This window comes from Pseudopipra pipra, chromosome 6 (assembly GCF_036250125.1).
Source record: "Pseudopipra pipra isolate bDixPip1 chromosome 6, bDixPip1.hap1, whole genome shotgun sequence".
Taxonomy (NCBI): Eukaryota; Metazoa; Chordata; class Aves; order Passeriformes; family Pipridae; genus Pseudopipra; species Pseudopipra pipra.
The window spans coordinates 3,714,404-3,738,191 of NC_087554.1; the positions used below are offsets into that span (position 1 = coordinate 3,714,404).

Consider the following 23,788-nt stretch of genomic DNA (forward strand, 5'->3'; position numbering starts at 1 on the left):
TTTCTGTTCTCTTCTATTTGGGAACAAAAGCTAGTTTAATTATGACAACAAAGTAGAAATAACTGTTACAAGCACATTGGGATCTGATTTTTTAAAACACGGCCCCATGTGAGATACTGTAATGTCTCCCTAAGTAACTCTTCAGTCATTAGTGGTGTGTGGTGCCAGTGGCCCAAGTGCTTTCTGTGAAACAGAGCTGAGGGCTTGGTGTGCAATAGGACAGTGTGTTACTGTGTCCTGATGGGGGATGGATGACAAAGGTGTGAAAACCTTATTCTAGTCGGTTAGAAAGGACTTCTAAAAAATATCCAGTTCTAGTAGTGGGGGGGAGTATAACCCCTTTTTAGTAGTTATATTTCGTAGTTCTTAGTCTTAACTGAAAGCTTTCTATTATAAATGTACTTCCTCAGAACAGTTGGCTTAACTTACACTTTAAAATGTGGGGGTGGAAAGGCAGTTCCTTGTTCTTAGGAAAAATATGTTAAAATAAGTTACTTATGGTGCTGCATTGGTTCCCCCTTCAGCAGAAGTGTATTCCCTTTCTAACTCCTGCCTAATGTAACATCATGGTTAAGAGGATGAGATTTCTATCTTGAAAATGAGTTCCTGCCTGTGGGCATTGCCTGCTGCAGTGAGAGTTCTGAATTACAGATCCTGCCCTGTGAGTTACTGAGCTGGCTCTGCTGCCAAGTTTGCTTTCAGGGTAAGGAAAAGCAGCCTCCAGGGAGGAATGGGGCTCAAATGTTCACCAGTGGGCAAAAGGCAGGGTCAGCATGGCCTTTCCTCTGCTTGGGGTGGTACAGCTTCTCCAAAAGTACCTAAGATTTCACTTGGGAGGAACTGCTGTGAGCTGGATGAGATGTCTTAAGGACAGCAAGGACAAGCCATGGCTGCTTTCCCTGCTTGCTGGGTGGGTTTAATGTGAATCGGTACAGTGTGGTTGGAGCAGTTGTACATCTCTCTATCCCTCTATGTTAGAGCACAAGTCCTATGAGGAGCAGCTGAGGGAGCTGGAGTTTAACCTGGAGAAGAGGAGGCTCAGGGGAGACCTCCTCACTCTCTACAACTCCCTGACAGGAGGGTGTAGCCAGGTGGGCGTCAGTCTCTTCTCCCAGGCAACCAGCAGTAGGACAAGAGGGCACGGTCTTAAGCTGTGCCAGGGGAGGTTTAGATTAGACATTAGGAAGAAGTTCTTTACAGAGAAGTCACCGTCCCTGGAGCTATTTAAGAGACTGGATGTGCCACTTAGTGCCATGGTCTAGTAGACAAGGTGGTGTTAAGTCAAAGGTTTGACTCGATGATCTCAGAGGTCTTTTCCAATCTCGTTCACTCTGTGATTCTGTAGAGCCCCGGCGCAGGTTATTGGGGCGCAGCCCTTGCTCTGTTTGGGGTCGGGACCTCGCTCGCCCCAAAGCCGCCGGGAGCCCTGAGGGCTGTCGGTGCTCCATCAGCGCGCAGCAGAGCTGCTCCTCACCCCTTCCTGGAGGGAAAACCCCCCGTTCCCGGCGCGGGGGCCCCTCGCCCCGCCCCGGAGCCGCCGCGGCCCGCCCTGCGCTGGGGCTGCGGCGCCGGCCCAGCCCCGCTCCGCGGCCGCCGCCGGGAGGGAGCCGGGCCCGTCAGCGCCGGCGGCCGCGGCCCCTGCGCCGAGCGGCGGTAAGAGGGGGCGGCCCGGCCCGGGGGGCGGCCCCGGGGGCCCGGGGGCGGTGGGAGGGCGGGGGGCGGCGGGCAGGGCCCGGGCCCGGCACCGCCGAGGGGGCGCCGCGGCGGCTCCGGGCCCGGCCGGGTAGGGCTGCGCCGGGGCCGCGGGGCGAGCTCGGCTGGGTGAGCTCGGCTGGGTGAGCTCGGCTGGGTGAGCTCGGCACTGCATCCCCGTGCTCCCTGCGCATCCCACAGCCCGCCCCGGGCTCGTTTTCCCCCGTGGCCCATTGATGAGCCTCGGCAGCGGCGCCGGGAAGAGCGGTGCCCGGGCCGGGGCTGCAGCCGCTGCTGCCGGCGGGCGGGGTGGGATGGGGACGGCACCCCGTGTGCTCCCTCGGGAATGGCGCTGGGAGGGACCGGGGAGGGCCTCACGCGGAACGGGCTGCGGAGGGGAAAACTGCGGAATTTCACAAGCATCCCCTGTCATTTGGAAGGGGGACGGGGCTGCAGCTCGCCTTTTGCTGGGATGCAAGGGAAAGCAGGCTGCGATGTGGCAGGTGAACAGAGAGAGAGCTCAGCGCTGGAATGAAGCCTGAGGCAGGGCAGCCCTCGGGGTCAGGGCAGCTGTCAAGTGCTGTCTCCTGCAGAGCAGTGGGGCAGCGCTGGTGGTGAGAAGGAACTGCTTCAACCTTGGTCAAGGTGTGCTCCATGGAAGCAGAGTGAAATTTATGTAGTGCTGGTGTGCATCTGATGGTTTGAGGACCTTTAGCGAAAAGAGCCGGTGGAAAAATGTTTTGTTTAAATTTTAATCTGTTGGGGTTTTGTCCTGCGTTTCTGTTTTTATTAAAAATAAATGAAAGTGCCAAGAAGTAGGCTTTGCTCCATTAAGAGGCAGAATTGTTTCTGTGAAAGGAAAGATGATGATTGTGCTTCTGGAAGAGGTATTGTCGAGCTTATTTACCCAGTGGAAAGAGGATATGTTCTAGATGTGTTCTGGCAAATAATAGCAGTAATCCAGCAGAAAAGAGTAGACTATTGCAAACTAAACAACTAAACCAACAAGTGTGCCTTTTTAACTCATCTGCTGAACAGTCACTTGGTAGAATGGCCCAGGAGTTCTTGTACCTGCCTTCCACAGCTGAAATAGGACTTTTTTTAAACAAATGGTAATTAAATGAAACTTTTGGGTTTGAGGCTGTAGCTCTTGAGCTGCCATTTTATGGGATGTAGTCTACATGGTAGGAATGATGGCCTGGTGGGCAAAGCTGGGGGTAGCAGTCATGAGACTGATTGTCATCTTATCCCTGTCATTTATCTTCTGTGAATCCTCAGGCAACTTAACTCACACCTCAATTTCCTCTCTGTAAGTAAGGTATATTATATTTCCCTGCTTTTCTCAGCATAGTGAGCCTAAAGTGCAGTGAGAGATTGAGAGGCACTAGGAAGTGTTATGTGCTTTAAAGACTTAAGTGTGTTTTGGTTGAGTCATCTTTGTGGTTCAGATTTTGACTTCAGGAGGATGCTTTGTGGATGAGACCGGATAGGAAGAGTGGCTGTCTAGTCTGGTGGAATGAATGTGGAAGCCTTTATGATAATGCTTTTATCCCAGCCAAATTCAACAACAGGCCTCCCTCCTTTGTTTAACCAGTCCTGGTTTTTATTTTATATTGCAACTTGTTGCTATGATCTTCTTTATGAACAACTCCTTTATTAACAGAGCTCCTCATCCTCTTGCTGGTGGAGTGTTTGCAGTAACAGACCTTCTGTCCCCCAGATGGGAGATCCACTTCTTCTGGAGTGTGTCACTGGTTTCCCACTGGTTTCCCAGTTCCTTGCTGGGTGGGATGCCTGCAGTTACACCCAGCTGGAGGCTCTCTCTGCCTTGGTTCAGAGGGTGGCAATGTGACTGCAGCTGTGCACAGATCAACCGTTCCATGTCCCAGACTTTGTGTGTGCGAAGAGGGACATAGTGAAGCATTTGGAGCAGGGACATCAGTGACTCTGTTCCAGCTGTAGGTCAGTGTATGATTCTAACAATACCTGTACTGATGCCTTGGTTTTCCCATGTAATTTATCCCATGTTTTTTGTGCTGTTTCCTTTTCTAAAATAGAAATCACACAGTGCTGTGGGCAAGTGTTGCACGCTGTTGTCTCTCATGCATCAAGCAAGATGATGATCCTGAGTCATTGCTGTGGAACAAAACTGTTTCTTACATGCCCTGAGCTTTCCAGCTGTCCTGTAGAATCCCGCTGGTGCAGTCAATTTAAGCACTGATGGAGCAGGGTTGGTTATTACAGCTGTTGTATGAAAATAAAAAAGTCTCAGTGTGCATTTTATATTTTGTGCAAGTATTTTCTCCTAGTAGCTGTGAGGTGCCTCTGGAGGGTGAATCTCTTGCTCAGAGCTTGTTTCTTTCAAATTTTGAAAGTGGGGATGGTGAGATACCAGAGGAAAGAGGAAGTTTTTCCAGAAGCTTTCTTTTATTTTGAAAGGCAGAGTCCTTCTGACTCCCACTTCACAGAACATCCAGGCTATTTAATTGAGTTAGAGACATCATATGCTCTCTAACAGATCTCTGTAAAACTGAAATCGTAACAGCAGCTTCCTGCATGACAGTTTTCATGGTGGATGTACAAATTACATTCTTCAGAGGGAAATCTGAGTGTGAAATAAGCAAAGATAATGGATGGTGAGACTTGCTTTTCTTATGGTAATTTTTTCATTATAACTTTGGCTACACTGCATGTGTCTGTGATGTAATATAAATATTTTGGTAATATAATAAAAAATTAATGTAATAAACTAATATTTTAAATACTATAACTGCTCTTTACTGTCTTTATTAAAAACCCCTGAAATTTTATGCATAAATCATGACTCTTGCATGGAATGAAAATATGGGAGTAGAATTTTATATTGATTTCTCTCTAGTCCTTTTCCTGCTCCTTAATGCTTTTGGATGGCTCAGAGCAAAAGCTTTTAAGTTCTGAGCAGTTGGGGTAGATCATAGTTCAGGAGTATGTTATGCTGAGGAAGACTTGTTGCTGTGTAGTGAGGAAACATCTCATTTGACATAATCTTTTTGTAAAACATTTCTGTGATACTGTTCTGAAGGTCTTTTTCACTGCTCTCTCAGAAGCAATGCTAAGAAAGAGAACTAAACATCTTTTTCTCTCTCGTCTGTATCATTATGGCAAAAGGGAGCAGTTTCAGATTTTTGAGAACTTAGTCGGAATGCAGATTAATAAATGGTAGCTGTGTTGAAAGCATCCCATTTGGTGGGACATGGGAAGTGAGTCACTGAGTCCAGGTCTCCTACCATTATAGGGATGACATCATATAATTCCTCATAAGAATTCTTTCATTCTTAATTTTTTTCTCAATCAAGAGAACTCCTGGTGATGTTTTCCCACTCAGCCATGTCATAAAATGCTTATTCATTCCCTTTTCCATATTTTTTTCTTTTTCTGTAAGGAACCAACTGAAAATGTCTCAGAATCCTGACAAGCTACACTCAAGTGAAGAAAGGCTGAGTGGTTTGGAGGATGGTCAAGAGGAGAACTCGGATAACCCGGATCAGTCTGTCCGAAAAAGGATCCGGCAGAGCGCTCCAGGGTCACACAGAGATGACACACCCAAGTGTAAGCAAAACTGCTTTATATGAAATATAATTAAAAAAAAAATCTATAGGTTTTGGTGAAGGCAATCCTAATGTTTCATACCATTCTGTGCAAGTTTGACTGTCTTGCAGTTAAATATAGTGTGACTCCTGATGGTTTGCTCTGAAACTGTTTGTAACACCCTTTTCCCCATTTTTTTTAGTACTTAATTATACACAGTGACCATGTTGCTCTGATCCCCATATATCTTAAATACCCTGGTGTGTCTGTGCTCATGGAAGGGGTGAAGCACCATCCTGGGGTGTTCCAGCTACTGCTGCTGCTGTTTGCCTTATCAGCTGAACCTTCTGGATTGTTGCAGCCTCTGTTTCCACTGCAGGGCAAGGAAGGCTGTTATCAACAAAGGAATGTCCTGTCATCCCCCTCACAGTATAGATGGAAAGTTGTATATTTTATCCTAATACTACTTCCAGTGTCAAGCAGGACTGCATATTTTAAGCTTATTCCTAAGGCGTATTTTTCCTTGTCATTCTGCTTTTAACATGAGGAGCTGGATGCAACATGGCTACCAAATATTCCTGGCAAATCTATAGATGAAACCAAGGGGAGGTTTTCTGGCTCCAGGGATTCAATTCAAAGAGGCAGAAGTGCTCAGATAACTAGTTCTAAATTTCTGTAGAGAGTGTCTCAGCCTGTAACATTTTGTTTGTTGTATTTTTTTTTGTTTTTTTTTTTTAATGGAGTTCATTATTACTTGAGGTTTAGTGTTGTGTTTAGTGTCATGTTACACAGAAGAGATGTTCTGAGGGAGTTTATGTTCTTATGCCCTGCTGGTTGCCTGACAAAGACGGGATGTATGTGTGGAGAGAGGCTCTGAACACGGGAAAGTAAAAAGCCTAGCACAGTCTTGCACTGCACTGTACCACAAAGAAATGGTTGGTTTCAAGCCCTTCCCTTGTTTAAGGGAGCAGATGATGTGATTTAAGAGTGTTCTGTGGCAAATGAGAGTCTTGGCTTTTAGTGCACCCACTGCTGGAGTGAAGTCATTTGGCAGGGGGACAAGAGCACTCTCATTCAGCTGTGAACTTTGCTGTCTGCTAGTGCTTCTCAGAATATCAATCCTTGCTGTGTTCCCAGAGTCACCCTGCAACATTAAGCTCCAAGCAGAAGGAAACAAGGATTTAGGAGGGCTGCAGCAGAAGAGCAAGATATTAATGATAAATTAGCACGCTGGTGCTACTCACTTATGTGCCCCAGGGCCCAGTTTGAACCTGCTGGTCCATCCTGGTCAGTCCCAAATGCCTGCCAGGGAAAGAGGTCTTAGGCATTGGAGCTGGGAGTAGGTCTTGACATCCTTTGTTGCTTGGATGGTGGCCTCTGGGGGAAAAGAAGAGTTGGGAGGAGTGCCAGTTGCACTGGAAGTAATGAGGATAATTAGTTACTGGTGTGTTACTGCTTAACACTTTTGTGATTTGTTTGCTGGCTGCTTTAAAGATGAAATAATTTCCCTGAAAAATGTAAAATTGAAATGGCAATGTCTACACAATACTTGTGGAAATAGTGTGGTGAAAATGCTGGTAATTTTAATTATTTCTTCCCACAGTATGGAGAAAGATGGTAAGATGCTATTAATCCATCATAAAGAAGTACTGGTTTGGGTGTGGGGTTTTGTTTGGGTTTGGTTCTTAAAAGAGCTTGATAGAACTTGGAAGCAAGTTCTGAGCCCTGAATATCAACTGGGACTCGCTCCTTTGCTTTCTGTAGTACTCCAAACCTGTGTCATCCACTAGATGGGAAAGGAAGGGAAGGCAAAACATCTTCAGGTGACACTGCCATTTGACCCTCTGTACTGTCAGTAAGGTGGAAAGGGTCCAAAAGTCTTAGGAGACTTTATTTTCTGCAGGCTTTTGTAGAGAACTGTCTGACAGTGTAATTGGTGTTGCAGCCAGTCCTCCTCGGCCTGTGTCCATAGAAGAGCTCATGGAAACAGCCAAGGGAGTCACCAACATGGCATTAGCACACGAGATTGTTGTCAATGGAGACTTCCAGATTAAACCAGCTGAATTACCAGAACACAGGTAAGATTGTTACCTAATATATCTATTAAAATATATCTATATATATCTGTAGATAAAGTTTGCATTTGTAGAACTGCAGAGCAGCTCTGGGGGATCAGGTGAAGGCTCTGGCTGGTATCTTGTCTGGCAGTGCTTGGTAGGGAGTAGGAAACAATGTAAGAAGAAGGTGGTAAAAGTGCAGTTCTGCTGCCCAGATATATGTGTGAGCATGAAAGGTGAACCTCTTGGAGTAACTGTGGGACAAATCCCAGTGTGCTGTGGTTTCTTGTCCCAGGAGTCAGGCTGCAGTCTCCCACATAGCCCAGTCTGACTGCAGCATTTTGAATTAGGAATTGGTACTGAAGCAGTGGAATTTGTGTATTTTTTTTACACAAACTGATCTGGGCCCTTATCTCAGAGTAGTTGCAATATTTATGCACTGAAACACAGAAGCTTTTGTGTCAGGGAAGTTACTTCATTTCTGTTAGGTTTTACTAATGACTTTTACCTGGTAGAATTGCCTTTACTTAGTGAGGCCTTTAAAAGGAACATGAATACTGGTCTTTTGAAGACACACTGTAATTTTTGTGATTTATTTTTTAATTTATTTTAGTTGTCTAGTTCAGGTGTAGCATAGGATGAACTTTCAAGTACTTTAATTTGTAGCCGGCTTTGCTTGTGTGTAACCCTTTATTAGGACATAGGCCATTCCAAATCCTGCATCCAGTTTTTCTTGCTTTTCCAAGGAACATAAAATGACAGATCTCTTCTCTGTTAATCATCATATATTCATTATTACGTTATATTCATATTATTACGTGCTCTTCCTCAGGAGCTGTAGGTTATCTTTGGAAGGTGGTGCAGAGACAAGTATCGTTCTTTCTAACTGGTCATGTTTACCCACAGCTTGGAAAAGAAAGTAAGAGACATTGTGCATAAAGCTTTCTGGGATTGTCTGGAAGCTCAATTAAAGGAAGACCCACCAACATATGATCATGCAATTAAACTGTTGGGAGAAATTAAAGAGGTAAGATGATGTGATACCAAGATAAATTATTGAATTTGAGTAGTGCATTGATATGAATGAGCAAAAGTGGTCGAAGCCTGGCTTTTCATAACAGACTCTCTTGTTCTTTTTCATTGCTGTATCATTGTCTGTGAACATGTATAAGTTGTATAACCCCAGGGGAGAAATTTGAATTTAAAGCCAAATGCAAATCCATGTAAGATGATTAAAAGGTAAGTAATACCAGTTTCATAATTCCAAGCTTCCTTCATGTTATGGCAGCAATATTAGTTATGGAATCAATGGGATGCCCCAACACTGGGCTGATAAAACTGAGCACAACAGTCTGAAGTATGATCTGTGCCATAGAGTATTTACCACTTAGTAACTTCAGTATCACACAGAACAAGGTAAAACATCTGGAGTTGGTGAGTGGTTGGTTAAAAAAAAAAAAAAAAAAAAAGAGAAATTCTACTTTTAAAGGGCAATTAATTTAAATAAGAATATGCCCCATCCCTTGAAGTGTCCAAGGCCAGGTTGGATGGGGCATTGAACAACATGGTTTAGTGGGAGGTGTCCCTGCCCATGGCAGGGGGCTTGAAACCAAATGATCTTTAGGGTCCCTTCAACCCAAACCATTCCGTGATTCTATGACTCTGTAAGAAGTGGTTTTGATCCTTGTGCTCTTTGATATGTAGAACTAATGCACTGTTAAAAACCTTCCATTGCAGAATCTCCTGTCTTTCTTGTTGCCTGGTCATACTAGACTGAGAAACCAGATTACAGAAGTTCTTGATCTGGATTTGATAAAACAGGAGGCAGAAAACGGGGCCCTTGACATTTCTAAGTTGGTCAAATTTGTTATTGGGATGATGGGGACTCTCTGTGCTCCAGCTCGAGATGAAGAAATTAAGAAACTGAATGATATTCATGAAATAGTTCCTCTGTTCAGGTACTGAAATGGTGTTTATTAGTCATGTTCAGAGTCCTTTAAATAGTTTTAGATGTGGGGGAGGGGGGGGTTCCAGCAGGGCAACCTGCAGCTCCTAGGAAAGAAAAGAGTGATAGGGAAAGGGAAACAGCTGTGGGTGTGAAGGGGAGAGATGCTCCAGGAGTCATTAACAAGGACCATCTCTGTTCCGGTGAGTTGGGGTATTTGACTGGCTCCTGCATGTCAGTGAAGGACATTTCCTTAAATGCCAAATGCATATAAGCCTTAAGACAGCAGGTGAAGGGTCAGTTTGTATAAAAAATTAACATCAACAGCAAAAGGAGAAAAAAAGCCCACAGGAGCATAGGGAAAAAGTACTACTGGTTTCCAACCAGTTTGTCCTTTCTTTCCAGTTTGAGCTCTCTTTACCCCACTCCCTGTGTAAAGTCCTGTCAGTTCTAAAGGGAGTGTGTTGTACCCACATCTGGGAGCATCAGGGCTTCTGCTCTGTCACCATATTCTCAATTCAAGGTCTCGATAGGCAGAAGTTTCACTAACCTTGCTGTTTTCTAATTTGCAAAGCTTTCAAGAGTTCAGGATTGACTTGGCAGAATTATGGCCAGCAGGAATTAGGTTGTTTTAAAATTAAGATGTTGTTATTTGGTGGGGGGTTTTGTGTTTGTTTTTTCTTTTCTTTTTCTTTTTCCCTTGGGTCTGATTATTCACTTCCCACTGAGGTTGGCTTTCTAGGCTGCCAACAGAGAGAGCATGCAAGGTTGGAAACCCAGATGGCTTTTTATATACTCAAGATACAGCACTGCACATCCTGGGAGATGTAATCTGTGGAGCTAGTGAAGTTAATTCCATGGAGGCTTTTTTACAGGAGAGCAAGATTTCTTTCCTACTTGGAAGAGGCACATGCATGCATGTACATGCTTGCTCAAGCTTTCTCTCTGTCTCATGCTTTTAAATGGTTAAGCACCCTGTTACTGTTTCCCATGCATGTTTTTGCTCTTTCCTTAGACAGTCTGTAATAAATCTTGTAAACAGCACCTCTGAAACATCTGCAGCCTTGAATAACTTTTTCTGTTTGTTTGTTTAGAGCCATTTTCTCTGTATTAGACCTAATGAAAATGGATATGGCAAACTTCGCTGTCAGTAGTATTAGGCCAAAATTAATGCAGCAGTCTGCTGAATATGAAAGAAAGAAGTTTCAGGAGTTTCTTGAGAAACAGCCAAGTATGACTTTGTTCCTTTCTTTCTTCCCCTCTGACCTCCTAGTAAACTGCGTGTCTTTGCTTGTAGAACATGAAAAAAACCCAGATATTTTTATAAGTTCATATGGTAAATGACAGCTCGTGCCCCAAAACTGTGGTTAGAAAAAATCTACCAGAACTATAGTTCTGCACTTAGTGCACTGGACTCCAGTTTAATCTCAATACAGTGTAGGGCATGATTACCCAGCATCATCTCACCTCTGATTTCCTGTAGCTGTGTGGTTTTGTTTTAGATGTTCTGCTTGATGCAATAAATAAAATGCATGTCACCAGTTGATATCATGGGTATTAGTCACAGTAACTAATGGGCTTGTTTGGAAATTATTGGTGGAAAAACCTAACTTTGAGAGGGAATTTTCCTAACAAGATTTTTTTCCCTTGCTCCTCCAGATTCTTTAGACCTTGTCACAAAGTGGTTGCAAGAAGCAGCGGATGATCTTGCAAAACTGGGACATGAAATGTTGCCTCCCCACTCTAATGATGGTGCTACTGGTGGAGCCTCCACCTTGTGCTTCTCTGCTGTACAAAATCAGGCCTATCTGAAGCTCCTAAAGTGGGATCATGTGAACAGACCTTTTCCAGAAGTAGGTATTTAACAAAAAAAAAATGGGTGCTGTGCTTGTTCCGCTCTTCTGTTTCTGGGACACAACAGAAGCTGTTCAGATTTGTAGCCTTGCGACAAGTGCAATACTGAAACATTTATCTCTTCATTGGGAGCTTCTTGTACTACTTCTCTTTCAGTTCTGAAACCTGCTTAGTTGGAAAAGAGGGGCTAATGCTTTTCATTTCACTCCTGGTGCTGTCCTGCTGAGCATCTTGCTCTTCCCTGTGTCATTGTCGTACCTTTTCTGTCGCATCCCAGTGTCCCTTCCCAGCCCAGCAAACTGACCCTGTCCTGTGCTGGCTTCCTCACTCATTACAGACAGTGCTCATGGACCAGACCCGCTTCCTGGAAATACAGCTGGAGCTGGAGCAACTCCTCCTGGTTGGGACAGTGCTCCTGGTCACGTTCAGTGCAGCAGGCCCAGCACTTGTTGATGTGCCTGGATTTGCAGAGAAAATCAAAACCATTGTCAAGGTGCTGCTGACGGGAACGCATCTTCCGTGAGTATGGGATGGTCCTGGTCACACAGGGGCAGGTGTAGCTCTGTTTTCACCCTGGTAAATAACCAGCGTAAGCCTCTCTGTCTCCTCCTGGACTGCAGGATATGCAGAGAAGGTGCTGAGGGCTTCCTAAGAAGCCAGGCCGACAGTTTTATTTCAGCTCGCTCACTTGGAGTTGTCTTTTCTTGCTCTGCTCTTTTATGAAGTGTCCACACTGCTTTTCCAGTGTGCTTTTATGATGCCAGGCTGGCACATGAGGCTGCCAGCAGCTAACCTTGCCCATGGTTTGGGCCAGGCTTCCACAAGAACCTGAGTGTGGCACAGTGAGCTGCCTGCAGATTTAGAGTGATTGCTGTACACACAAGGGTTGGTGACTGGTTTGGCATTAGTCAGAGATGTCTGCAGGCAGAAAGTCAGCTCTTGTGTGTATAGATTGTTCAGGCTGGAAGTCTTTAATGCTCTCCTACTTCCTTGGTTTGGAGGTCAGCTTTATTTTTCATACATCTCTAAAAGGTACTATTCTTTATAATTCTGGCTTTTGTCTGCATTATGCTTTTCTCATTGCATTTGATAAATAAGGCAACTCTAATTGAAAGGTTTATTTTTAAAAGGTGAGAAAAAAAGTAAATATCTGGTTCAGTAATGCTCTACTCCACATTCTGTAGCTCCTTTAACCTGAAGGAATCTCTGGCCACCATCGGGGAGAAGGTGTGTGCCGAAGTGAACAGCTGCCTTTCCCAGCACGGCTTTACACCGTTCTCAGCAGAGAGAGAGACTGTGCTTAAAGGGCAGATCCAAGCAGTGGCCAATCCAGATAACACCATCTGCAGGCTCATAGGTACGTCTGGCACTGCTGCTCTGCTCTCCTGTGACCGTTCTCTGTGTAACTGGTGGGGGGGTGTCGTGCTGGGCTTCCCATTAAATGTCTCAGATACTTGACTGTGTTTCAGGCCTGTTGCATTTTACATGAGATTACACCATTTCTAATGCACCCTCTCTTTTGAAAATAAACCAAGCCCCATTTTTTTCCAGATTCTCGAATTCAAAAGTTTCTGGAGAATTATCTTGCATCCAGTCACCAGAAAACACTACCTGCTATCCCTGGAGGGTTAGGCCCTATCCAAAGAGAGCTGGAAGAGGTTGCTGCCAAGTACGTTCGTCTCGTCAACTACAACAAAATGGTCTTCAGCCCTTACTATGATGCAGTCCTTGGCAAAATACTGACTAAGGAAGAATCTCAACTTGTAGGGAAGCCAGAAGAGTCATAAACCCAGTTTGTGTGCTACCAACACGGTATTGTCAGCTATTAAATAAAAATTGTACCAATATTTGTCTAGGAAAACAGCTTTCCGTGTAAATACTGGTTCCTTCTAATTCACGAGCGATGGTCGATGGAGGAAATACACGAGGTGCGAAAGGGGTTCTGAAGTAAATGATGAGAGATGCATTTTTAATGTAAGGATGCAACCTAGGGGGGAATATCATGGCAGTTTTCTGGCTGTAATTTTTACATTTTGGAGCTGATTCTAGGTAGGGCAAGTTTAAGAACAAAACTTCGTATTTAAGTGGCTCATTTTAGGGCATTTAACTCTTAATTTACAGTGAATTTAGTTTAATTAATCCAGAGCAGTCTAGCAATGGTTCTTCCCAGAAGAGGTGATATGGTTTAAAAAAAATCTTACTTTAAAGAATTAAGAAAGCTAAAATTCTAGATAAGAGGAACTTCAGCAGACACAAAACCAACCCAAACAGCACTTTATTGTAACATTATGGTCACTAGGGTAGGCTACTAGTTTTTTCTGCATTTTACTGCATTTTTAATAGCATTTTTTTGCTGTTTACCTGCAGATGTTACAAAACATAATATATTTTTGTAGTAAATTTTCTGGTTATTGGGTAACTGTCCTCTGCTATGTACAGTACTTACAAAGGTGGCAATCTTATAGATTGCAGCTGTATTTATCTCTTGTAAAGACTTAAGAAGGGCAGAGCTAAAATGTTTTGATAAAAGTGGTATTTCTTACCTTGTTTTGCTAGTAGTTTCCTCCTTTTTATGTGAGATACTAATTTTAAAGTAAATCTGTGTCACTTTCAGAAGGTGGATTTAAAGTGTGTGAAACTTCAGGCTGGAAAATTTACATGGGTTTTTTTTTAAAAAAAAAAACTACAACAGGAGACGGTTGCATATTCAATCATGTCTTCAAAAATAGCCAGGAAGTGCAGAGCACTATGGGCAGTATAAGTGATTTTAATGCAGTGTGAGAGGTGAATGACTTAGTTTGAATATACAGGGAATATTTTCAGTAGATTTTTTTTCACTTTGTAGAGGTGTTCTTGGAACTTAGAATATTTATAGGCCTTGAATTTCATTAGCTATGTGTTGTGTAGATGAGTGTTCTCAGAAGAGCTCAGTGATCTTACAGCCTCGTTGCAGCTTCAGACTCAGCTGGGAGGTAAGTGCATCTGAAATTTCCCTCTAGTTGAGCACAACAGTGTATTACAGTAATCAATATTTGATGGTTTTAGAAAAGCAAAGTTCATAGCTATAAACAGTAAGTGGTCCAAGTACTAAGCTATCCAAGCCAGAATGTCTTTGAAAAAAAAAAACCAACCAACAAGGTATGTAAAATAAATAAAAGGGCCCTTTTATTGCCAACAACCAGGTTAATTTATGAATCAACTAGCCAACCAAAGTATGAGAACTTCTAGAAGCACTTGATTTTAAATAAGTGTTGATGCTTCCCTTTCTGGTTTTCCTTTAAATCTCAGTGTGGATAGAGGTGCACTGACTTTGATTTTGGAGGAAGACGAGATAAATAAGACCTTTTTTCTATATTAGCCTATGCAACTCTAAAACAAATTTTTCTCATTGATTACAAACCCCTTTCCCCAAGGGAAAAAAAAGCAAACCACCAAACCCTGTAAGAGTTTACCACTTCAGACAGATTTTTCTCTCTTGGCTAAATAAACTCAGATAGTGAAATGAATGTCTTTGAATCTTTGGCAATTCAGAAATGAGTAGGTTGGTTAGCCAGACAAAAAAGGTTCTGAGTAGGCTTTTGGTGTAGACTGTGTCATTGTTTGCATCAGCAAAGGATGCTAGAGAGGTCTTCAAGGTTGCTGTGTCTGCTTAGTGGGCTTTGTTGTTACTGCAGGACCCACCTCTCAGTGCAGCCACAGAAGTTAATTCGACAGTCTGAGTAACAACGAGCTGCCAGAGCCATTATGGCTGGAGATGTAACCAAAGTAACAAGACAAAGCTGTTTTCAGTTTTGCTGCTGTTATTTTATCTTTTAGCATTGCCTAGGAGCTGCCTTTAAAACCCCTGGGACTTACACACACTACACAAAGTTAGATGCCGTAGGGGACGATCTCGAGGATGTGGGGAGGAACAACAGGACAGTGAGACACTAAAAAAAGCCCTTGAACAACATAACTGACGGCAGAGTGAAGGGGACTGAATTATCAATGATTGCTCCCAGCTCTGGGATTCAGGGTCCAGGTGTCCTGACATTGCAGCAGGGATTGTGCTGCCAGCAGTGCTCGTGTGTTGCTCACAGGGTTGATACAGTAAATCCCATCTCTCCTCACAGGAGGGGTTTGATCCTAAGTCTTAATATAGGAAAAAAACATAGACCCATAGAAGAGTGCAGTACTCTCCTCTGGCTCCAGTCTCACTTCTGGGGGCACACACAGTGGGAACAAATGCCTCTGGGAGTGGGTGCTGCAAGCCTTCCAACAGTAAAGAAATGCCCACAAGTGCAAATCACCTTAATGATTTTCCCGAGTTGTTTTTTTTTAATCAGAGCATCTGACAAACAGTGTCTCTACATCCTCACAGAAAGAAATAGGGAGATACAACTGAGGAGCAGAGCAAGAAAGGAATTCCAGGATTGCTAAGGCCAGTTCCTCCCTCCACCTGAACCTTTCCGGGGTTCACCTCTCCCCCTGGCAGAGAGAAGCACTGACCCACAGGCAGCTGTGCTGCTGGAGATGGGAACGTCTTGAACTTTCTCGAGTATCTGAATGTTCTGTAGTCCAAGGGTGTTCTTAAGATCCTATCAGAGTGCCATTCTGAATAGCCAGTTACAAGTTAAAAGCTCAAGTACACATAGAAACTGCTTTGAAAGCTCATATAGTGTATTTTTTTTTTAGCTTGTTTGAAGATAACAAGTGAAACGATGTAGCTGATTATTAACATTTAGCTTTGTACCTTACAGTGGAAGACCGGTGCAGGTATCCAGGACCAGCCTTTGTTAGCCAGTGGTCCTGGACAACCTACCTTTGAAACATATACTGAGTTAGTCCTAAGATGCTGTCTTCTTCAAACAGTCGTGGAATTACAAGCAAAAGTGTACTGTATCCTCTAGAAAAATGGAAAACAAGCTAATTCTAATATGTATGCTCTGACCAGTTTCCTGTGACGGTCTTATTAGCATTGCTTTTGAAGTGGCTGAGTAATATTTAAGAAGTACCTTGTTGTGTTTGAATAAAACCAGAATGAGGCATGAAGTTATGGACATCCTTTTATTTTAAAGGAATGTTTTTTTGGTTTTTATTCGATTTTCAACTACAAAACAGATTTCTTACATTCTGCCATAAATAAAAACGGACAATAAGGCAGTACACTACATGAACAAACTGAGAACAACTCTTTTCCAGAAAATGTGAATTAAAAATGCTTCACAAGTATAAGCCATCCAGTTTTTAAAATAAAACTGTTAAAAAACCCACAAGATTTCAAGTGGTAGATGTGAACACCCTCGAAGAACAAAATACAGTTTTGACATTTTTCACTTCAGGTTCTGAAAACCTGGTTTTGTTCAGAGCACATTCTAAGGTTGTTCAGGCTGTTTTCAGATCAAGAACCATATGGAAGAAGAGGCACCACAGTAACAAAACCATTTTCAAGGATTTTTTTTTTTTTTTGTTTGCAGCTGTCCCTTTTAAATGCTTGACTTTTAAGAGACTGATTCAATGCAAGTCTTTGTCTGTCACAGCAGAACCCCAGACTTGTTTCACCGGATTCTCTTTTGCTGTCGTGCTCTGTAAATGTCATGTACAGGGGGAACTACGGATCCTTTCTCCTCGTCGTCATCAGAATCCTCATGTGATCTCTTCACGGCCTTGTTGAGGATGGTGCTGTTCTCCACAGGCCCATTGCCCTCCACAGCTATTTCTGGCAGGCCGCCGGTGATGATCCGTACAGCTTCATCGACAGCTTTAGAAAGAGGCACAGATTCATTTGAGTTGTGAAACTAAATTCCCTGATCAGAAATCAGCATGCCAGCAGGGGCACCAAGAGAGAGAAGTTGTGGAGATTTCCGGAACATAAAACATTTTTCCTGCCCTGTTCTACAAATATTAAGCCTTGACTGTCTGAAACTCTAAGCAATGGTGAACACTAATTACAAAGTAGATGCTGCTGCTTCAGCTTGAGCCCTCCCTCTACACAGGCATTGAGGTCACCTGTGAGCTTAAATAAACCAGGGAGGCCTACTGGGGAGCAGTATAACTAGTTCATGATTCACCAGAAAGTAGGCAGAGCAGTTTCTGCTTATCAACAGAGGAAGCCCCAAAAATACTGCATATGATTTAAATAGATATTTTATTTTCACTCAAATTCAATCCTAGCTTGCTTTCTCTGTGATCTCCCTTAGCTTGTCCTCAAGGACGTGCATTCAGAGTTATGCCCACCAGTGAACTGCTGCAAATCTGTAATCCCATGTTACAGCCACGATGCTGCTGGAAGTAATGCCCTGCTGCTTTTACAGGATATTCTGAAAGTCTGAATTTCTTTCCTTCAATGGTTATCTCACCAACATCTTATTAAAGGAGCAGCTGGTGATTTTCAGCTTTTTGGCTTTTTGTTATCTCCCCCCAGGGAAATGTACAAACGTCTCTATGTAGATTCCAGCCTAGAAACACAGCCAATATCTTTTGCTCTTAAACACAAATTGCACATCTGTAAATGAGGTCTGGATTTCAGACAGCAACATCCATATGTAAAACCATGTCTTATGCAGCACTGTCACAGCTTCCAGAGAGGACAAGTGACTTACTGTCTGGCAGTTTGCATCTTCTAAATATCTCCATGAGTTCATCCACTTGAACAAAGGGACCCTGATTTGTTACAAAAAAAAAAAAAAAAAACCAAAAAAAAAGTTTAGAAGGTTATTTTCAATAGAGTGATACATACTGTGGCTCTTCCACAGCTTTCTGAAATTTTGAGAATGCATTAAAACAAACCTGAAAACAAATAGGAGGTGGCAGGAGCTTCATGAGAACTACAGCTGCTGGTGGAACAGGAAATACACCACCTGGGACGGGATGTAAACCTGGAGCTGTGGGAAGAAAAACTATATGAAGCCAGTGCAAGACAGCTAGACCAGAATTGTTCTTGCAGCATTAATATCTGATGCAAATAATTGCTACCCTGTCCCTTTGGCCTCTACTAATTACATATTGTTTAGTCAGTGATCTGGTCTATGAGCAGTGTGTGTAACAGCTTATTATCATTTAACCCAAACTACTCGTACTTATTTCCATGTGACCTTAATACTAAGTAAAACATACACGGTGAAATAACAGCCTCAAATTTAAGTACAGGTTTAGCTGACTGGAGACTGGGGAAGTCTCTGATTAGGCTGACTCAACACCCAGGTTCATAACTCGCCGCCAGGTGAAACACAACCCCCTCCGACCGAGGTCTGACTTACGTGCTAAGTGTCTTGGCTGAAATGGAATCATCTGCTGAGTGTCCGGCTTTGGATATTCGGGTTTTCTGTCTACTTCATCCTTGAGAACAGGCACAATGGAAGGTGCAACCACAGGGTCTGGAATTATTGCTGCTAGCTTGGCACGGGAGACATCCTGAGAAAGGCAATCAGAGAGCGCTGAACTCGGCAGGACCACATGGCTTGTTTAAATTACAGAACAAAACATCTTGTCATCATTATAATTTCAGATGTCCTCTTACAAGACCATCTGGGCAGAACTTGCATGTTTTCATCAAGCATTTTAGTCCCAGCTGGGAGTGGAAACACTTGTTTCTGCTACTGAATGGGCCCATGTTTGTCATTTTTGAGCGGCCCCACTTTTAGGTTAAAAAGATTTAGGTGAACAGGTGCAGACCACTAGGCCTTCACAAGTATCATTTCTCCCTCATTTCATTCCCTAGATTGCTTTAGCTGGATAAGAAATAAAACATAAGGCAGTCAGCAGGCATGCAAAGCATCAGTTCAAACAGGATTACGTTTTGGCACGTTACAAGCAACAGGAATCAGCCCAAGGGCTGAACCATCTTAGGTACACACTGCCCTGCAGGCATCTCGCAAGAACCCTTGTACCTCTTGTACCCACACCTTTAACTTCAAAATAACTTTGTCCCCACTGCGTTCAAAGGAAAGTGTTCAGTGGCTCAATGTGGCTCTGATTTCCACCCATCAGATTATTTTACAGCTCCATGATGAGCTGCTTTGCTAACTTTGATGTCATCTGTATTTTTCATAAATTATTCTTCTGTGTAAGAAATAACTGGAAGCTGAGGCACTGTTTTAGAGACGTAAATTGAAGGCCCTCTTCCTGTCCATGCAAATGGCAATCAGCTGTTTCTCTAGCAGCCTATTTACTTCACGCTTAAAAAAATATTACCCAACATTTTATCCTGTTCTATTGGTTTTGGAAGTGTTATGGCCTTCCACATGACTGAAATAGTAGTTAAAATATAAGTGGTTAGAAACAAGACAGGAGACCACCAGATAACAGGGTCTGGCCCAAGCTTTAAATTCCAAATGGCAGCACCAAAGCACTTTAGCCATAAGAAACAACAGAAACAAGCAGGCAGCCACTGATCTCTGTGGACAGTTTTCCTCAGCCATTGGCAGCAAACAGGGGGACTGCAGCCTGTTTGGTTTGATACAGTTCTCAGTGAAATGGGTGGAGTGTTGCCACCTTGGAGTGGAAGGACAGCCAGTGATGTTTCACACAGATGACCCAATTCAACAAACTTCTGAAAGAATTTGGGTTTTTGAAAGAGCTTGGGCTTATGTCGGAAGTGGAGGCCTGTACTGAGTGGTGATGGCACGAACACATCGACCTTTCCGTGGGAGGATGAAAGGTAAGTATGAATACATGAGGCTGCAGTTGTCAGTCGTGTTCCTTGCTCCTTTCTGTCCTTGGCCACTAAGCAAAGCCTGGCACTTTTCTGCCCAATGAGACAAGGAGGAGGAGAAGGCCTGTTTTACCTGCTTTTCCCTCAGGGGGAAAAGTGTAAGGCAAGTCCTAAACAAGGAATTCCTCAAGTGTACTGGGACTGAAAAGCACAACAGTAAATTGAAGTGTTCTTACTCACCTTATAACCAAGGGCCTTGAGTTCACTAGCAGAGCAGGGGTACAAGTCCATGAACTTGTACCTGTCCACCAGCAGAGCTGTTTCTTTGCCCTCATATTCCTCCTTGAATGCTGTGAACCTCCTCTTCTCAACTTTCAGTATGCTGGCTAAATCACCAATGTTACTTTCAAAGGCTAAAAACCGAGCCCAGATTTCACTGTAAAAGAACAGACACAGTGACAGTTACTGAAGGAGGAAGAATTACTGATCACAGCCCAGTTAAGGAACACAAAGGAAGGACTCAAAGGAGGCGATCTGGGAGCACGTGGCCATTTCTCTGATTTACTTCAGATGCACCTCACACATGCATTGCCATCCCAGTGCCTTATATATTTCTGTAAAAACTTTCAATCTAGTGAACTGCAAAGGACTTTGTTATGGAAAGGAAAGGATTACTGGTGTCAAGGACTTAGCATCTGAGGTAAGCTTTTCTCGGTGTAAGACACACAAACATGTGTCAAGGCCTTTTCAACATATATTATGATCTAGTTCTTCTGCACAGACCAACATATTCTAGCTGGCAAGAGCAGTAACCTATGACACAGCAGGCACTGCTTCAGAATTTTACATAGTCCAAAAATATATATAATTACTGCAGATTTCTCTGTGGAAAATCTCATATATAACTTAAGCAACATCCGACCATTTTTCTGGACTTGATTCAACTTTCATTTTAGCCTTGGAATTCACCTTTGAAGATGATTCAGCTTTTAAATTCTTGGGTTTTCTCACTTCTAAAATGGACATAAATGTTATTTCTCACAAAAAGATCAGGATTAAAGTGAAGAATGAATATGCACAGCAGTGCCATGTTTGATTGCTTAGTTTTGATGCTTATGTCTACCAGAATAATACTGGTGAACACTCAGACTGCAAGGGCTGGGTAAGTTGGTTTTTTTTTTTTTTTTGAGAAATCAACTTAAAAAGTAGCAATGAAAATGTGGTGGTGAGTGGTTAATCCAAGTCTTTTCTAGTTCTTTTCCTATTTTATTTTCAGTTGGCTGGGAGGTGTTCAGCACCCTCCTCAATAAATTCCTGACTCACCTCCTCTGCTCAAACTATTGAATCCTTACTGCTCATTGAATCTCCCTGCTCAAACCACTGAATCTTTACTGCACAGGAGGATTTTGCACTTTATCCTCAACAATCCTGCATCAATGAGGTTTTTAAAGTCAATAAACAAACGAATTTCACTAGAAGTGGGATAGGGACTTTCACAAATCTGTCACAGTCATTGCTATTTTAGGCAGCACGAAGAGGGGAAGGAACATCTGTGCCTAATTTTGTCCTGCTGTTGATGTTTCTGATTTCTTTGGGATATTTATGGTTGAAAGGGGTTTTTAGCATAGTGAAACTGCTTTTGCAGACATACCCAGATTTCTCAGGTGGAAGGCTCCCTGAAGTTAAAACACGTTCAAACAAAACTCTTGTATTGTTGTCCTCTAGAAAGACAAAAAGAAAAATCACACTAAGTAAAATACATTAAAGACAATTTAAAATCATGTCCTTTCAAAGAAATGTGTACATTGAATTAGATAGGAGGCTGATATTCTGATACTTGGATTTGAATTTCAGTAAGTATAAAAAGAGATCTGAATGCCCACATAAAACTTTACTGATGTTAAATTCCATTGCAAATTTTTTCTTTGGAAGTTTATTTTTGTTGATAGCGACAAACTGATCCTAATCCAGGTTCTTCTATAACAGCACAGCAATTGCTTGGCATCTCTTCAGGATTTCTGGGTTGTTTGTTTTTTTTTTTTTTTTCCATTTTCTTTAATTATCAGAATAGCATATCTTGGTAGATTTAAATTTGGCCTTTCAATTAATTACTTCCCTTTTAAACTAGGGCTATATTAATATACTTGTGTATTCCTCAGAAGCCCTCCCCAAACTATTAGGCCTGGTTCCCAACAAGCACTCAGTGTCTGTACGTTGCCAGCTGGGGCAATGGAGTGGTTGGTGGTTTTGTTCCTTAAAGTGCCAGCTTCTGCACTGTGTATTGTACCATCCCTTACACTTAAAGGAGTTCAGAGATCAATTTCCTTGGTTTGCAGTAGCCTGCTGGATCATTAAAACAGAGCAATACACTAGGGAATTTTAAGAACTTTTTTTATTTCTGATGGCAACCTATAGAAAGGCATTGCAAATATTCATATAGACCCACAATAGTTTATTGCAAAATTAAATATACTGGAACTTGGGAAAAAAAAAATCTCTGTTTAAAACCTCCAAGCCTGTTCAAACTTTCAGAGCCTGAAAAACCAAAGTGCTGTAGTCTGACAGGAGATTCATGTGCCTGGTGCCTGCAGAAGACAGTGTAGGTTCAGGAGATGTGCAGCAGCACAACTGCCCACAGCCCCTGGCTCACACAGCTGAGTTACACCCACCCTGTGTTACACCTCTGGGCTGTTATGCCACAAACACTGAACCAGAGAATTGACTACTTGAAGAAATACCTGAAAAAATCTTAAAATCTAACGGGTACCAGACAGGACTGGGCAGAGGAAGACCCTGGGATGAACTGCTCCCTCTTCTTCAGTTCCCCATGAAACTTCCACACAAAGGTCTCTGTCAGCCCCTGCTCCCCACAGCAGCCTGGTTTCTTGTAGGAGGGATATTCATTCACTCCTTGCCTCAGGAAATCCCACACAGAGACCTTCCATCACCACCTCCACCTCCTGCCTGTGCCCTGCTCTTTCCAGTGCAGACCAGCTCCCTGGCAACTTCCAAGCAGGACTGATATGCACAATACTGATTTTGTATCTTGCTCATCTTATCTACCCCAGGAGAAGGAGTTTAAATTAATTCTAGTCAGGACCAGCTAATCCCTCACTCCTCTCACGCTGATTTGGAAGTCCTACAGATCTTTTCCTCAGGATTTAGATTTCTCAGTGTCCTTCCCACCGTTCACAACAGATGCTGTAAAACTCCTGCCTGCAATGCCAGTGAGTTACAATGTGGAAAGTTCACTCTCCTCTAATCAGTAGCATCAGGATCTAATGTTCTGGAACTTCAGTAAGGACAGAAGAACAGGTTTTGCTTTCAAATTAACTCCCAAATTTCATGAAGAGATTTCATTGCTCTTCAAGAAGAATTTTAAATACAAGGAACTTGGTCTGAACCTAAACTCACAGAGAAAGCAGATTCATGCTCCATTAGACCTCCCAAAGCTCAGAGCTTACCATTAAGGTGAGAAAGGTAGTCGATATATGCCAGCACATATTCCGGAATGTCCCCATATTTTTTCAGCCCTAGCTCGAAAATCTTAAAGGCCACAGACTTATCCTGCAAACATTAAAAAAAAAAACCAACAAAAAACAAACAGTTATTAGCTTCAGTGAGCTCCACACACCCTGCTGACACTTCTGTGGTGTCAGACTGAGCACCTGTGATTACCTTGCTACAGTAATACTCCATCAGAGCTGCTGTAACATAGACGTGGTGGCGGGTCCGGGCGTCCTCTCTCGCTTTCTTAAATATCGTTCTTCCAGATTTTATGCCCTCTGCTCTCCTTGCAAATTTCATATATTGGATATAAACCTAAAGGGGCATATTAATATTGATACAGCATCACTGCTAGCAAAGAATACCAGGATATCACCAAGTTTTTGTGGTTTTTTTTTTTTACTGTATCTGAAATAATCTTCACTCACAAAATACAGCGAATAAGTCACAATAGAAACAAGGCTGGGTTGTGCCTCCGTGTTGTTTTGCTATAAATAATGAGGCAAACCTTTTTATGGATTTTTAAAAAAGAAA

General features: G+C 42.8%; 2 protein-coding genes across 2 annotated transcripts in view; one reads left to right on the forward strand and one right to left on the reverse strand.

The window, feature by feature from the left end:
* The first annotated feature begins 1,534 nt into the window (after positions 1-1,534).
* Positions 1,535-12,978, forward strand: TCP11L1 (t-complex 11 like 1). The gene is made up of 10 exons (XM_064657072.1): positions 1,535-1,653; positions 5,114-5,280; positions 7,205-7,337; positions 8,223-8,343; positions 9,054-9,274; positions 10,356-10,492; positions 10,921-11,114; positions 11,453-11,634; positions 12,300-12,472; positions 12,667-12,978. Exons 2-10 carry the CDS (start codon positions 5,127-5,129, stop codon positions 12,900-12,902), a joined length of 1,551 nt encoding a protein of 516 aa, XP_064513142.1. The 5' UTR covers positions 1,535-1,653; positions 5,114-5,126; the 3' UTR covers positions 12,903-12,978.
* Positions 12,979-13,723: 745 nt separating this feature from the next.
* Positions 13,724-23,788, reverse strand: part of CSTF3 (cleavage stimulation factor subunit 3) — a 51,410-nt gene continuing 41,345 nt past the window's right edge. The window contains exons 14-21 of the mRNA XM_064657071.1: positions 23,426-23,569; positions 23,212-23,314; positions 21,399-21,468; positions 19,988-20,183; positions 18,354-18,507; positions 17,884-17,978; positions 17,697-17,757; positions 13,724-16,855 (exon numbers count right to left, since the gene is read on the reverse strand). Of these exons, the coding sequence (XP_064513141.1) occupies positions 16,653-16,855; positions 17,697-17,757; positions 17,884-17,978; positions 18,354-18,507; positions 19,988-20,183; positions 21,399-21,468; positions 23,212-23,314; positions 23,426-23,569 (1,026 nt within the window). The 3' untranslated portion in view covers positions 13,724-16,652. The remainder of the gene's footprint in view (positions 16,856-17,696; positions 17,758-17,883; positions 17,979-18,353; positions 18,508-19,987; positions 20,184-21,398; positions 21,469-23,211; positions 23,315-23,425; positions 23,570-23,788) is intronic.